This window comes from Leptidea sinapis, chromosome 30 (genome assembly GCF_905404315.1).
Source record: "Leptidea sinapis chromosome 30, ilLepSina1.1, whole genome shotgun sequence".
Classification (NCBI taxonomy): domain Eukaryota; kingdom Metazoa; phylum Arthropoda; class Insecta; order Lepidoptera; family Pieridae; genus Leptidea; species Leptidea sinapis.
Window position 1 is genome coordinate 7,162,420 of NC_066294.1, and position 17,942 is coordinate 7,180,361.

General features: G+C 35.3%; 1 protein-coding gene across 1 annotated transcript in view; it reads right to left on the reverse strand.

Moving 5' to 3' along the window:
• Positions 1–1,537: 1,537 nt before the first annotated feature.
• LOC126973764 (ubiquitin conjugation factor E4 B) overlaps positions 1,538–17,942 on the reverse strand; it is a 53,166-nt gene continuing 36,761 nt past the window's right edge. The window contains exons 15-19 of the mRNA XM_050821081.1: positions 17,441–17,554; positions 15,386–15,506; positions 7,786–7,892; positions 6,436–6,529; positions 1,538–5,599 (exon numbers count right to left, since the gene is read on the reverse strand). Of these exons, the coding sequence (XP_050677038.1) occupies positions 5,544–5,599; positions 6,436–6,529; positions 7,786–7,892; positions 15,386–15,506; positions 17,441–17,554 (492 nt within the window). The 3' untranslated portion in view covers positions 1,538–5,543. The remainder of the gene's footprint in view (positions 5,600–6,435; positions 6,530–7,785; positions 7,893–15,385; positions 15,507–17,440; positions 17,555–17,942) is intronic.

Below are 17,942 nucleotides of genomic sequence, written 5' to 3' on the forward strand. Positions count from 1 at the left end.
GGCCTTTCACAAAAGCCACAATTGGAAGAATAAAATAGATTCTAACTGCCAAGTCCCTAACAAATGTAACTTTAGATATGCACTTGAATACATTTTAGTCGAGTTTGTGACGACTACAGTAATTTTGAAATCGGTTTAAATGCTCTTGAAGATGTAGGCACACGTCAATCGACGTAATTGGGCATAAGTTTTGAATTCGTCTGTGTAAAATGGAATTTTAGAGTAGTGAAAACATGAAGATATATCATTGATAAAGATGTCATTAAGTAGTGTTCCCAGGCGTGATCCTTGAGGAACACCTGAAGGGATGAACATCGTTTTACATGAATACCCGTTTAAAACAACCGTCTGGCTCCTATTGTGAACATATGACGAAAACCAGCGATACAAATCTCCGTGTATTCCAACTAGTAATAGTTTTTACAATAGTATCATGTGGTCAATTCTGTCGAAACATTTAGAAAAATCTGTATTAACTGCATCTACCTGTGAAGGTTCTCAAGGAACAAGGAGGATAGCACATGGATAGCTTCCAAAATAAATCATACACACTTTTAAAAGGTAGGCAATGGGCCGTAGATTATTCTGGATTTGGATAATTTAGGCAGCAGTGACATTTCAATACAAAAACTAACCCTTCAATTGACTGGCAGATTGGACCAGATGGCTGCGACATATATAAACATCAATGTACGAGGGCAGCACTGAATATTTCGGGAATCAAGGAAGTGACACATCATCCAGGATTCGTCACCAGATACGATGTTGTATACAGCATTTAAGGATCCTGCGTGGAATCTTTCTAGAGTTCTGACGCACCAAGTAACGCGAGCCGCTTTTTGCTCTTCACAGAGCAAATGCGGTATCCATCGGGAAAACAACTTTTTTACACCTACTTAATTGTTCATGCAAGATTATTTGTATTTGACTCATGCCAATGTCTAAAGTTGCCTGAATTTCGATCTTCCTCAATCAGCTTACGCACAGCATCAACGTTTTCTTTGGTGACTGCAGTTTTGGACGACCTTGATCATCACCGAGCTTGACACGTCCACTTTGAAATTCAGCAAACCAGAGATTAATTATGGTTTTGGATGGGGCTTCATCACCAAATGCAGAAATCATCCGGTCAACACGCTGTTTTTATGTTAAACCACTTCGAAAGTCATAATAAATCATCGCTCTAGAATTTTCTCGAGTCAATTCCATTTTCTCAACGACTAAACAAGTTTGATAAGACCTTGCGACAAGACCGAGATTTTTTTTTTTATATAAATAAAAGGTATTCGATTTTTAAAACCAAGGAGTTTTCAAAGACTTTAATATGACAGGAACAGTGGAAATATTCCATTCCCGATACTTTTAGTGCAGCCCTCGTATTATACACAAATTTATTTGTATAAATCCCGTTATACAGGTTGTTCATAACAATATTATTACTTCTCATTGCTGCTGTGGTGTAGTTCTTAATTTCATGGTATTTACGACAACACACAGTAATCGTCATATATTATGTAACACGAATAAAACTTCAATATAGTTTACCATATTTTATTGGCATATCAACATAGAGACTATATAATGTTTATTATAATAAGTATAGACTTAATTATTCACTTTACAATGAGACCAAGTAAATATTCCAACATATTACAGAGTCAAAGTAACTTACGGCCGATTTCCTGATTTTTGCATTTCAATATAATCTGTGGAACCTTTTAATGACTTGTTATCGAATCCTCTATGGGAAGATGTATTAATACTAAGATAATTAATACCTTTAGATGGAGCCTCTTGTTGCTGGACAACCAATGCAAACAGGCCAGGCTTATTTTTACTTTTTTTATTATTATTACTTCAATATGCAGGACAAGCTACGTCTTACACGCGATTTTAAGTCACTTTGTGTTAGTGTGCGTGCATTGCTCAAATTGGAGGTGAACCTTTCGACGTTTTCAGTTGTGACAGTCTATCTAGACGTATATATGATCTAAGTTTTAATAATTGTATGAATTTGATATGTAAGCGTTTACTCGACTATTAATATGGATAGATGAGACATACTAAAGTGCAAATTCAGTATCGATCCACGAATGACACAGAATCTGGATTTAAAAAAGATTCAGATTTTATATTGAAAAGGGCCGTAAGGAGTTACTATCATTAGCATTATCATATCAGGGAATGGAACTGAAAGTATTTATTTATGCTAATCTGATAAATTGGCAGTGTGGAGTATCATTATATTAAAGTTTCAATTCGATTAATTCGATACAGAAACATTGGGGTCTTGAGCCGTGTTATATATTATGTTTTGCCCCTTTGAGTCATACTATCTATGTCTATATTATAATTGAAGTTGCAAGGAACACAATCGCTAGGAAACTAAATCCATTAGTCACAATAAAAACCACAACTGTGTGCAAGTAAGTTAAAATTAAATATATTTTTACCCGTCTTGTCTTTAACAGCCCAAGCTAAACGCATTTGAAGTATTTCTAGACAAATCAGATATATTTACAAGAGTTACTTTGCAGTACACAGTAATGATTTGAGTTAATACTTAATGTAATTGGGTTAGGCCTTTTGTAACAAGAAATTTATTCTATAATTGATGCTTTTATAAATGAGGGTAGTTGTAACGTGTGTGTATTCAGTTTCTAATGATCGTTCATGCGCAAATGTGTGGATTTTTTCTACGATTTGTGTACATCCGCCTGCGCCATCTGCCACATAGGCCCGATTTCACCATTAAAGTAGGAAGCGATTAAAACACTTTGAACTACGCTTACGCCTGTAAGCGACTTTATAGATTCAATTCTGTTTTCACCAACACAAACTAAACGCAATTGTATCCCAAACGCGTTTAAATGCTGACCGACAAATTTAGGATGTTCAACATATATAATGGCGTTCAAGAGCTGTCACTATCGCGGTCGTAATCGTAATAGAAACATTGACATTTCGATTTTGCGCATACTTAACGATGACAGTTCTGACAGGTGTTTGATACATTCTATTGTTTATGACATGTAAACTCAGTTTACATCAAAACGCTCATAAGGTGTTGCTGAAATCGCTTCGTGTTTAATCGAGATCAGTTTTATAACTCAGTTTGAAGTGATTGGTGAAATTGGCGCTTCGACCGTATTTTTAAACTTCTACGTATGACACCACCCGACATAAGCCGGGGTATGCGAAAAATATTTTTCACATAGTTTCTCCTTCTTTATATATTAGTTTATGTGAAACCAAAATTTTGCGTTCGTTTAAATAACAATAAATATTGATAATTTTTTACAAAAATTTAATATTCAGGCTTAATGATTATACAGAATATGAATTTTTGAGATGGGGCTGTATAACCAAATCCTTTTACCTAACAACTGTAAAGACTCCCTGTTATTTGAGTTTGTTAAAGTGTTTTGTCTTTTTATGCTAAGTCTAGCACTACGTGGGACGAGATAATGTAAGTATTTAACACTAAGCGACCGTATGTGATGTATATTTGAAATAGGAATAAAGCTCGTATCAGAACAGTACAGTGCTCAGACTTTACTTAAGTAAAATTTTACGCTGGGCTGTCTTAGGTTAAGCTGAGCATTATTTCAGCTATCAAATGACTATAAAACAAAGATTTTGATAAGCTTTCACTCGGCTAAGATTTACGTATGTAAAGTCTTATCAAGTACGTTCTATAGGTGTTAGACTCAGCACCGTAACCCATGGTCAATGGGTTTCATCATCCATTAACAGCTGCTTTTGAGTAATATTTCATATTTGTAGCCTGCTGTTGTAGCATTGATCAATAAGTCAGACAGAGAGCTCAAGTAATAATAGAGTATGTATAATTATCGCCACTCATCTCGCGTCCACCGCCCCACGTCGAAATACAGGTGCTCAAAAATTAAGACGAATAAACCGTTTATGATAAACTAGCTGACCCGGCAAACGTTGTTTTGCCATATAAAGTATAATTCACGCGATAGTTTTATAAGTAATAAAATATTGCCTATATTATAGCCTGTACATCATTTTGTTCTATTGTCAATAGTTTTTGCAGCGCACGCAAAAATAGGTTTTCGATTTTACACCTTGTGTTACAAAATAGCAATTTTATTACGGATCCCTAATTTTGAAAAAAAAACATAGCCTATAGCTTTCCTCGATAAATGGACTACCCAACACTGAAAGAATCATTCAAATCGGACCAGTAGTACCAGAGATTTGCGCGTTCAAACAAACAAACAAACACTGCAGCTTTATAATATTAGTATAGATTAAAAAACAGTGTTTATAAACACTTAACTGTGTTATTATTAAACGCGGCGTAAAGTTACTCCAAGTTTAAAATTACTTCTCCCTGTCATATAACTCAGTAGTGGCAAAAAGTTTTAAATTTGAAATGAGTTTACTTCGCGTTCATTGTATGTAGTTTACTCTAGTCAACAGCTGCCTTATTTACAATAGGGTTTGTTAGATTGGATTACTTGGCAGACTGGTTTGCTCGATAAATAAATATATTTAATATTCGTCAAGAGCAAAAGGTGTCAAGCTTCGAAAATACTCATATAATTCCTATGACGGCCGCTGAGGAACTATTTATTTTAACTCCTTCATAGTACATTTGTCTTAGCCTAACAACTTGGTTCAATGCTATCTAACTATTCTGTAAAAAATTCTACTGTCATGACCCTAGTAATGTATCAATGAGATCAATAAAAAAACACGCCTTATAAACATTTGCAACGTGGAAAAAAATTCATTCAAATTGCATGTTTGCTATTTCATTGAATCACTAGAATTTTTTGAGGGTAGTTTTAACTTTTAACTAACTTGGTTTAAGTTTAGTTAATAATAATTTTTAGTGAAATGTTTTTCAAGGCTTCAATGTAACTAAGTGTTCGCAAACAAATGCAATTCTAAAATAAGTTCTAACTAATACCAAATAAATAATTTTTTTCACTATCTGTCAAAATGACATTTCGCTTTAAAACATAAATAACTTAATTTTACTAATAGAACTTTTGTAATTTAATAGAATTATATTTATTCATTGAATTTTGCAGTGGAAACTCGTGTGATCAGGACATAATATAACATTAAATATAGAACTAAATATTAAAATAAAACACATTGTCAATAATGCGTGTGTATTTGTGATCACTATCACAGTCTAGAACTCGTTATTTTAGCTGTTACTCGTGAAATTTGAAACTAAATTTCTAATCTTTCAATGAGATCATTTGATTCTTTCTAGGTAGTTAGATGAACTCATCACGAGTGTAAATGTGGGTAGATATACATTACTTGTCAACGCGAATCCGTGTCAGTCTTTATCCGACCGTCGGCCAGTAAACAAGTGTTCACGAGTATAACAGCCCAGCGTCCATAGAAACATTTCGCCTATAGACAGGGTAGGGTGATAGAATAATGTAATTACATAGAAAATTATTGGTTTTCGCGTCTCCCATTCATACTTGGACAATAGTCCGCTAGTATCAATATATGCATACTATGTACATCAGACTTAGTTGATAAATTTATGATGATTTCTTCTCACGCTGCCATTGTGATATTCTTTCTTTCAATTCCACCGCTGAAATTTAACGTCAACGCATTAGAATAATAATTACGAATAAAGAGTTACTGTCTTATTAAAAAAAAGTTAAACATGTGTTTGACACTTGTTTTAAAAAGTTCTATGACAGATCTGTGTGTTTCTGTTGTTAAACTTTCAATATTCCTTAGACATTCCTTATATTTAAACACGATTCGAAGATTGTGTAAGGTGTGTCTAACGGATATATCGTCACCATATTCTTGAAGATTTAGATTATTTGATGACAGATAGATGATAGCTGTCAAAAATTGCAAAACGTTCCTTTAATTGTTTCTGTACACTTCAGTTTATGTTGTGCCTTACGACGTTGTAGTTAAACACAGTTTTGTAATAGAAAAATATAAACTCCATTTTAGGCATCGTTATTGTTAGGACACTTACGTATTTATACTTACGTCACTGTCTAACAAAACAAGTGTCTAAGCCATGTTTAATTAATTTTTTTGTAATAAAACCGTCAGAGTTTATAATGTTTGCAATTTAATAATAATTAATCAATATGAATTAACAGAAAAACACCTCATGTGTTGATTTCTATCATAACGGGCCAAGGTGTGTTGTGCACGTTATACTAGACGCCATATTGGTTTCTCTAATGTCCACAATGTTATTAGTTATAAGATTTCTGTAAACTTTAAACCAACTAAACATTTCAATTAATATTATTATTATACAAAGTATATTAATAAAAAATGCAATAATATTCATTACACCTTATTGCTGACTATATTATATAGAAGATGAATCCAAGGTACATTATTAGTACCAAACAGTTTCACAATTAAAAAGAATATCATAATGGAGTTAATTACCTGGGCGCAACTGGTCTTCACTGAGTGGCTGCCGGTTGAAGGGATCTGTGGCGCTGTTCAGCAAATGTCGCAGAATCACCGACCTGTCCATCACCTGCAATAATACATTCAGTATATAAAGTATTGTGGAATAAGTGATCAACGGAGCATGCGAGTTGCCTGATGGTAAGTGATCACCTCCAGCACACTTACAAGTTAACCTTCAATACAAGAGTAATCACTATGACCATTACCGACCTTTATGGCAGAATAATCCTGTAAACTGCACTGCGATCGAACGCTAAGGCCTTATGTTTATGGAAAAGGAAAACAAACGAGCAATGGTGTTAAGTGATCACCGCCGCCCACATTCTCTTGCAACACCAGAGGAATCACAGGAGCGTTGCCGCCCTTTAAGGAAGGTGTACGCGCTTTTTTTTAATGTACCCATGTCGTATCGTCCCGGAAACACCGTACAAGGAAGCTCATTCCACAGCTTTGTTGTACGTGGAAGAAAGCTCCAGAAAATCGCGTGGGGATGATATCCTAACTTGTGGCGTGTCGTGCGAAGGTGGAATTCGGCGGCAGGAATCAGATGAAACAGCTCTTCGGAGCACTCCTTATTTCCATCCTGTATTGTGCCTGACAAGCTTGTCAATTGATAATATCATCAAAATTTGGGGCCTATAGGAAAAGGAAATGGCTCTTTTCTTAATTTAATAAAAAAAAAGGAAGGGCACGCGATAAGGCAGTTAGCGAAACTGACATCTAAGTTAGCAGTTAAACTTACCTCCGTCATGGCACCTATACTTAAAATAATTAATAAGATTATTTCAACTCAACTGGCCAGCAGTCAGAGCAAACAGCATTTGGAGAAAGAGAACCATCACAAGACCAGTGGAAGGCTCCTTTACATATGATGCCGGCTAGATTATGGGTACCACAACGGCGGCTTTTTCTGCCGTGAAGCAGTAATGTGTAAGCATTAATGTATTTCGGTGTAAAGGGCGTTGTTGAAATTACTTGGTCAATGAGACTTAACATATTATGTCTCAAGGTGACGAGCGCAATTGTTGTGCCGCTCAAAAAATTTCGTTTTTTCAGGAAACCTGAACGTCCTACTCGTCTCGTCCCTTATTTTTATATAAAAAAAATGTACTGTAATATAAACAATAGAATAAGCATAATAAAAGGGTTTTTCAAGAATCCTGAGCGGCACTGTATTGTAATGGGTATCAATTACCATCAGATGAACATCCTGCTCGTCTCGTCCCTTATTGGCATACAAAAAGACACTTCACAAAATCACTATATCATGTCACTGTTTCTTAGGTCTACTAAACGTTAGTAGGATAATGCCACTTCATTTACCTTTCCCGAGGGCAACAGCACGGGGTCTGTCATGAGCGTGTCCATGAGCGGATCGCGGAATTCTTCCGGTGCGTCCGCAAACTCGTCGTTTTTCTGCTGATTTGATACTAGAAACGAAAACGCGGTTGATTAAAGATTTTCGAAAATATAACTGGCTAGAAGAGGAAGACCGGAAGAGATACGTAACAATGGTGAAGAGACCAAATTTGTTTGTACATTCAACAATGTAAACATGTTACAATAGGTGCCTGAAATGAGAACTTCTATTTATGATAATTGGAATTGCCTCTGCGTTGTATCGACACCCATGTTTAATTTATTTAGTTAAGAAGTCAGCGTAACCATAGACACAGAAAGCCTACCATCAACTTTTAGTTTAGGTACCTAACTGATTAATGCCCGGTTTCTGAAGCTCTCTGATAAACTCTTATTAGCTTTTGGTCCGTTAAAGTTATGTATGTGATAAGCGTCGGTTAACTGTCACTTCGTTTCTGAATACAGATCGCATCGTTCAATAGTTATGCAATCGATAACTGGTTCCTTATTGTGCCACTAGAGGGCTCTGTTTTAAATGGTAAGTTTAAATTAATAATATTCATTTAAATTCATCATTAATTCCAGTGTTGAGTACAATATCATTTTCTGTGATGATAAATAAGTGCTTTTATAATAAATTGGTAAAACATAATAATACTTTTTATTTATCAGTGGCTGTATGTAAAACAGCGTTGGGTGTTTATTTTTTAAAAAAGACGTCAATATGAAACTATTGTTTTCGAAATTCAATTGTTTACAACAGCGTTGGGTGTTTATTTTTTTAAAAAGATGTCAATATGAAACTATTGTTTTCGAAATTCAATTGTTTTCGTTTCGTTATTCGTATTTGGAACTTCGTAGTGTGCATTTCGTTTAACATTCAATATAATATTTTGTTTCTGTAATTAAGAGATGGAATCCATCAAACGTAGCAAAAATTTCACCGAAAGAGAGAAGGTGCTTCTCATCGAAGTAGCCAAAGAATTTCTATTCATTATTGACAACAAAAAAACGGACGAGACTACCGTGGAGGCCAGTCCATAAATTTTAAAAAATTGTGCTTTAACATCCCTAGTATCTTCATAATTTGGCATACTTATATAAATCCTACCCAGCTACAGCTTAGCTATTTACTTGCTTACTTTATGAACCACTCTTGACACTGTAGTTTTGTGAACCTTAATATCATCACCAGTAATAATTGGTACTTGGAAAGTATCTACTTGTAGCATAAAATCATATGTATTAACAGGGCTATTCACATTACTAATATGGAGCACAGTATTCTTATCAAAGCGATACCTTAATTTAAATTCTTGTTCCGTATACATTTCAAAAGGATTCCTCCTACGTCTTAAGTTTCTTGGTACAGATATATTACAAATAAACTCCAGTAATTCCAAATCAGATTCTGAGGAACTACTCGGAAAATCCATTATGCCGTAATCCGAATAATAAAAAAAATATTTAACTTTCACAAATAACAATACTGCTAATATATTTGAAACACAGAGGTAGGTACTTTATTATTTATATTATAACTAATAACTGAAAACAAACGTAAAATAAAGTTATGGAACAGTTAAACGGCACACATTGGTCAGTTAAGTTAACTGTAGTTTAAACGGAGTTTAACTATTGTTGCGTCGTTCAGAAACACACTTTTGTGGGTTATCGAACCAATAGCGCTATCGAATAGATAAACTGCCGTTAAAAGTACTTCAGAAACCGACCATAAAACGAGTTATGAACGCACCTCCATTCATGTTTTATTTGACAAGAGCACAGAGTACATTTTTTTTTAATTCGTTCTTGCGAACAGGTTTTAGCCAGGGACCTTACTGCCTTGTCTTTAGTATTTTCATTTTGGGTATTTATTTTCATTATTTTGTTTTACAAAAAAGTCCAATAAAGTATTCTCATCTCATCTTTCAACAAATAAATTTTCCTTTTCTGTTTGTTTTATGTATGTACACTATTTTTTTAAAGTTTTTAACAACACTATTCACTTCCCACTAAGAATATAACAACTTTTTCTGAATCGCTCACTATAACACATAAAGCTATCCAGTTTAATTGAAATATTACCTCATGGTGCAAATGAATGAACGAACTAAAACAGTTTGCGATTCAATTTCCGACTTGATCTGACGTCAACCTAAATTGGATAGCTCTAATGACGTCGTGGTATGAAAAAGCAAAGCAGTTCATTTTAGGTCGTCAATTTAATCGCAATAAGATTTCATGCTAGGCCCGCAGGTCTCTGTTTGGTGATATTGGTAATATGCTTAATGCGCGTGCTAAGTGTAGTAAGGCAAAAGATATAATAATAATAACGAATGTAAACAAAGTTTCAGGGCGAGAACTGATATCATTCAAGGGTTGCCTTGGGCTCCCATACTGTGATTCTATAATTAAAATCGACACTATTCACAATAACAGAAAACATCAACAAGAAAACTAACAGCAACAGATTAAGAATAACAAAAAAAAACTAAGTAAACATGGAAACGAAAAAATACATAATATCACTTCAAATGCCATCCAAACTTGAACTTGTCCACAAAATGGCGGACCAAATGTCAACATGACAACTGCGGTACTGACTGCTTTCCTGTACCACGAACTCTGACCTGTATACATACCACTGGACAGCCTGTTCTATATGTTTGACAACAAATTTTTTGTGCCTATTTGAAGCGCCACTCGCGAGCGTCCAGAGAACTAATTTTGACGTATAATAGAAATGGCTGTACCGAACGTACAATACTCTGAAGTATTTTTGATTTTGAATTAATTTCGTTGGTTTTCCGTGTTATTTATACTTCAAGAATCAACGTAATAAGGAACACAATTTTTTTTGTAAATAGTTTCCCATCATCTATCGCTGTTTGCTGAGGTTGTCATCACTAGTTTTAGTACCGTAGACTCTCGCTACATGGCCAACAGCGCCAAAATGGCGAATGTCAAACAGGCACAAAAGCACTTTGACAGCCGCCAGTCCCGCGGTATATAGTAGTAGCGGTATGCATAGTAGTATGCATGTTTCGTGGTCAGTGACCACGAAACATGCAACGACAGCTGTGGTCGACCAACAGACGCCACTATTCCGTACAAGTTATAAAGACAAGAGATAATAATAGCTTGCTTTTATTTTATTTTATTTCTTAGGGACAACAAACAGTTCACACAATACATTTTACAATTTCCAATTAAAGTAGATATTAAATTAATTTTAGTGAGAACCCACACCGTTATCCACAGGTTAATTTTATAGTTACTGGTATCTTACATGATGAATAACAAAGTTTAACATTAATTAAAGAAATATTTACAAACATAAAGAGGAAAGAAATATAAAATTAGATGTCTTAAAACTAAGTTATTTACAAAATTTACTTTATATTTAAACAAAAGAGTTACCTAATGCGATTTTATATGTATAAAAAAACTATATATATATATTAATCCAGTTCACTTAAAATATCATTAACTTGCTTTTTAAATTTTGGTTTTGTTGAAAAGAAAATGTCAAGGTCATTAAAAAGTCTGTCATGTGTGTCGACTAATCTGTGTAGTGGGGCGCGACCGCCCGCGTGCGTGCGGTAGCGCGGCGTGTGAAATAGCCGCTGCGTGCGCACCGCCCACCTATATGCTATGCGTGGAACTGCGTAATTAAGTTTATTGTTTAGTTCTATGCAATCATATATATTGTGACAAATATTGTACAATGTCATTGCACCCAAAAGAGTACGCCGATTGCGTAAGCTAAGAAGTTTATAAATTTCAAGCAATTGACTGTAGGTTCGTTTCGTACGCCCATATTGGATATCAATTCTACTAAGGAATTTACTTTGTATTCTCTCCAAAGTGTCAGCATATTTATTAAATAAGGGGTTCCATACTGGTGTGGCATACTCAACTTGGGAGCGTATAAGTGTTGTGTACAATATTAAAAATGTTGAGGGACGCTTAAAGTCACTGCATGACCTCATGACGAAGCCGAATAATCTGAGCGCTTTATCTCTGATGGTACTTATGTGTTGATCTAGATGCAGTTTCGAGTCTAATAGAACTCCCAAGTCCTTAATTAATGAAACGCGCTTTACTATAGAGTCAGATAGTTTGTAATTATTTGTTATAACGTTTTTATTTTTTTGAAAAAGAGATGGAATAGCATTTGTCAAAATTAATTTTCAATTTATTGCGATGGCAGAAAAGGATAAATCTATTTAGGTCCTGCTGAAGTAGGTCGACATCAGACTCATTGCTAATACTTCTATAAATTTTTAGGTCATCGGCGTACATTAAGAACTGTGAGTTCTGGAAACAATTTTTTATGTCATTAATATATATAACGAACAATAAAGGACCTAAAATGGATCCCTGTGGGACCCCAGAAGTTGTGTTTACTATGATATCTGATTTATAACCATTAATTACAACTACCTGGCTTCTACGAGTTACGTAAGAGGAGAACCATCTGAGTAGATTTCCTCTGATACCATTAAAAGCTATTTTATTGAGAAGCAGTTCGTGGTCCACTTTGTCAAAGCATTTTTGAAAATCAGTATATACAGCATCGATTTGCACGCGATGGTCCAAATGCTCAAACAAATAGTTCGTAAAAATTAATAGGTTAGTAGTTGTGGATCTACGTTTCACAAAACCATGCTGTTCAGGGATTATCACACTGTGTAGACTAGGATAAATAATGCTGTGAACCAGGGTTTCAAAAACTTTTGATATTAAAGAGAGTATCGAAATAGGTCGGTAATTTTCGATATTTTGCTTATCGCCACTTTTATGAACTGGTGTTATATATGCTTGCTTCCAGATATCTGGAAACAAGCCATTTTTTAAACAATTGTTGAATAATATATGAAGCGGTTTTGTGAGAGATCTAGCTGTAGACTTTAAAAATATAACAGGCAAACCATCCGGTCCTGGCCCCTTAGACTCGTCTAGGTTGCTTAGTGTTTTAGTGATTGATGTCATCGAGATTTGTATCTCCGTTATGAGAGTGGAATTATCAGCAAGGTTAGTGTTCGGCAGCCAGTTGTTAGTGTCTAAGGTTGAAGGTTCGTAGACTGAGTGGAAGAATGTGGCAAACAAATTACATGTATCAATTGGGACGTCAGAGGTACTATTCTTATAATACATGTTGGCAGGTATAGCACTCGTATTTTTACGCTTAGATATGTAAGTCCAAAAATTTTTTATATTTTTGGTGATATTTTCCTCGATTAATTTAATATGATTAAGATAACATTTGTTGCACTCCTCTTTGAACCTGGTTCGATATAGAGAAAATATTTCGTAATCGCAAATGTTATTGTATGTTTTCCATTTTTTCCAGGCTTTTTCTTTGTTCTTATAAATATGTACTAAGCCTGGGGAAAACCAGTAAGGAAACTGTGTAGACTTATAACGGACTGTAGGGATATGCGATCTAATTATATCATAAATCAAATTATAAAACCTACGCACAGCCATATCCGTATCAATGTTGCATAGCTCGATAGACCAATCAATTTTATTCAGTGCTGTATTTATAGTGTCATAATTAGCAGCCTTATAGTTAAATTTAAGCATAGTAAGACGTTTCATAATTTCATAACGAACATTCAATTTTATATTAACGTTGAATGAGGGGTGGTAGTTATCTGGTGGTAATAGGTAGCCACACGGTTGGACACAACACTCTTGATTGGATATGCATAAGTCAAGTATGCGTCCAATATTATTTTTAATATCATTAAATTGTCGTGAGTCAGATAAAGCCATAAATTCAGTTAAAATGTCACCGGTTTTGCTCGTGCATATTCCTAGCATGCCACAACTATTGGAATCACTGTATATCCATTGCACATTAGGTAAATTATAGTCACCTAGTATGTAGATTGATTCAATGTTGTTTTGTACTACTATATTACGCAGTGTTTCAAAGTGCATAGCATAAAAGTCTTAAGAAGTATTTGGTGGTACGTAGGCTGCGCTAATTATATGTTGTTTTGCACGAGATCTGGACGGCAAGGCGACAATTACATGTTCGATAGCTCTAGCCGTAATTGCCTGGTTAGGTATGGCCACGGTAACCGGTTTGAGCTCGCGCCTTACGGCGATAACCACCCCACCTCCGTCTAGCTTGTTAGTCGCTAAGCGATCGCGGTCACATCTGAATGTTATGTATCTGTTATCAATGAACTCTGCGTCATTAATATCGGAAGTAAGCCAGGTTTCTGTTAAAACAATGATATCGTATGAATGTGACAGTATGTTCATGTATAAAGTGTGAAGCTTAGTACGGAACCCCCGACAGTTTTGAAAGTATATTGAAAAATTGTTATTAGCCATTATATTGAGACACAAATTTCATATGCTAGGTTTGAGTGCAAGTAAATGCCAGTACATAGGTATTTAAATGAAAATAATATATAAGTATTTGAAATAAAGCGATTATATATATACATACAGTCAACACTGTGAATCATAGTTAAGAAAAATTGTGATTGCTCAATTACTGTAATATTATTATGATCTATTTTAGACAACAAGGTGTGAGTTTTGTGAATTATTTGTTTGGATTTTACGGACGAATGTTATCTTCATTGCGGGCATGAGGAACACGATGTATCGAAAATATACTTTTAGGATCTATATTAAATTTGATAGCGGTTCCAACAGATTCAATTATGGATAATAAGTTTTCACCTCGCTTCTCGGGTACATTGCAAAGTTCAATGTTACATTGCCGTGATTGTTGCTCCATTGAATCTATTTTATCCTGTAAAAACTGTACTTGTCCTGATAGATTGTTTGAGGCAGATTCATTAGAACATTTTTTCAACTCGGTATGATCATTATGTATAACTCGGTATGACTCTTTTAAAGACAATATATCCTTTTCCATGCATTCTTGTTTCGAGTTCAAATCAGAAATATGACTACGTAAGCTAGAATTTTCTGCACTTATTTCATTGAGTTCTTTTCGTATCTCTCTGGTTATTGTGTTTAAATTTATTAATTCATTTTTCACTAGTGAGTTGATGTTATCATTGATTTTTAATATATTTTCTGAAAGTTCAGAGCGTAGATCAGACAACATACTACTCATTTTGTTTGAGATTAATTCCTCGAATTTCTCAAAGGAAAAAGAATGCTCATTTTCAGTCCTTTTTCTTTTTCTTAATGTAATTTTTGATGTACTCGACTCTTCTGACGCACTTAGGTCGGGATTTGAATGGTACAGTTTTTCTGGTGTGCGAAGCATGTTTTTCTTTTCCTCTTGTAGAAGTGTATCTTGATAGAGAGAGATAGATTATACAGTACTTACACTGCTAATTTACAATGACACTGCACAAATGACTGAGACTTCACACAAAAATGATACTTATTCAATCTATTTGGATTAAAACTAGTAACACGACCGATACCTAACAGCTCGTACGAGATATTTATCGCAATGTAACTGTAACGGTCCATTTGTTTATATTCTTTATCCCATCTCGTTGGCCTTAGTATAGTAAGTTTATTTAAAAATCAATTATATTTTAAAACTCACCAGCAATCTGATATGCATTGTCAGCGAGCGCCTTGAAGCGTTCGATCTCCGACGAGGTCTTGATGCAGGACTTGGCGAGTCGCAGTGCTGCCTCCTCGAACAACTCCTTGCGGAACGAACGCTGTAAACAATGTGCTTTATTAAGTGAGTGGGTACAGACAAGCAAAAGAAGGTTTACCTCAAAAAGACTTCAAGCTCTCTCGCCAGCTGGTAAAACTGCCACGCCCAAGGTTACGTAAAATAACTTATGTAATAACGGGTCATGGCCCTTTTAACAAACATCTGTTTAATTGGCCTGCATGGAGGTAGGAGAGACGGCCGCACATAATTCTGGAGTGTACCGAGGGTGTAGTCTAATATTATATGGTACAGAATATGATGTCGCGACAGTTTTTGTAAATAATGATGTGTTCTGCAAAATCGTAGTATATACCAACATACGCGATGTAAAGATTATATTTGGTATTTTTTAAACCTTAGGCAACATTATAAGGAAATTTAGTAAGAATCTCCAATTTGTTTGAAAATAAAACACAGCCTACGTACACCCGGGGATAGTGTAGCTTCCCAACAGTGAAATAATTTTTCATATCGGTTCGGTAGTTTGGGAGCCTATACAATGCAAATAAACAATAAAATCTTTCCCCTTTATAATATTAGTATAAATAATTAGTAATAGATAACGTGTTGATGTATTATTTGATTTTAAGTGGCTACATCTGACCATGACAATGACAATATTATTAGCTGAGTAACACATCACAAATGGACACAGCATTTTTTGAATAACTTTACAATACCATGGACTCTGTATTAAAATACAGAGCGTACGTGAATACAGGACCGTTGCCTCTCAACCGGAGGTGCCATCTCATCACGTACCTATTTGCATTCGAATACATACATTTTTATTCAAAATATGATATGAATCACTTTTTAAAAGTCAAAAACCACCACCCGCTCGAAAAAGTATGCCTCAGACCTGGGAAGAACGGGCGCAAGAAACTCAGCGAGGCTTCATTTTTTTTTTCATAAAAAATATAGTTGCAATCATACAATAAAACTTAATATTTAATAAACTGAGGGCGGTCGCTCCATTTCCAATCTGTGGTATTAAGAAAGTAGTTTATATTGTAGTACCACACAAATGTTTTTTTTTTTAAATAATTCTTTTGTTTTCAAATATTTCTGGGATCTTGTTGTAAAAGGATAATACATCGCCCCACAAAAGGCTTACTAACTCGACTACGATAAAATGCTCGCGAAATACATTTATTTATTTACGATGTGTATGGGATGCAGCCACTCAATAACTTTTGTTTTAATTTACATTTACTTTTTTTACTTAGCCGTGTAAGGCATTGACTATTTGACGTTTTTTTATTGCATCACTTTACATATATTGTGAGTGATTTGTAAAACGATGAAAATGTAAATGTTGATTCAAAAGAGTGGCAATGAAATTCTTATAGAAATGATTTGAGTTTTCTTTAGTGTTAATTCCGCCAATATTTGTCTTTAAACAATTCGACACGTGTTTCGCCTCTACACGAGGCATCCTCAGGACGTGTTGTCTCGCCAAAATCTGGCACGGGACTGAATCAAATGAGCTGGAAGCCGCTCTTTTATACCCTCGTCCCATGAAATGACGCGCTGTGATTGGTCGGCTGTTGTGACGTATTACCCCCGGAAGAGATACGTAACAAAGGTGATGGGACTAAATTTGTTAGTTCATTCACAATGTAAACATGTTATTACGTATTACGTACTTTGTAAAAATATTTTTTGACATTCATAAGTCATTTCCATGACCTACATGAATGAATAAAGTGATTTTGATTTGATTTGACTTAGCCGAATAGTAAGCATTATAAGTTGTGGTACCCATATCCATATGTACGTTTACTCTAAGCAAAACATCTGAGCAAAAAAGAAACAAGGAATTTAAAGGTGTGAAGTTGACCAACTGAGCAAAAATAGTCAACTAAAAAACACGCTATGAACTGTTTCCAAGCAAAAAAGGCCCACTTGAAAATAGCATGTACAGATACTAACCTCGTCAGCTGCAAGTGCGGCGTGGAAGAGAGGCGAGTCCAGGTGTAAGTAGATGTCGACCAGCTGACTTAACAGCCGTCGCGGCTCCCACCCGTACTTTTCTGGACGACGCACCTTAATAACACCACACAAAACAATCATATACATAGATACATATATTCCACCTTCGCACGACACGCCACAAGTTAGGATATCATCCCCACCATCTGGATGTGTGGCGGTCCTCCACAGTGCGGTTTTCAAGGAGCTTTCTTCCTCGTACTACGAAGCTGGGGAATGAGCTTCCTTGTGCGGTGTTTCCGGGACGATACGACGTGGGTACCATCAAAAAAAGCGCGTACACCTTCCTTTAACGCCGGCAGCGCTCTTTGATTCCTCTGGTGTTGCAAGAGAATGTGGGCGGCGGTGACCACTTAACACCAGGTGACCCGTACGCTCGTTTGTCCTCCTATTCCATAAAAAAAATATATATAGATATACTAGCTGATGCCCGCGACTTTGC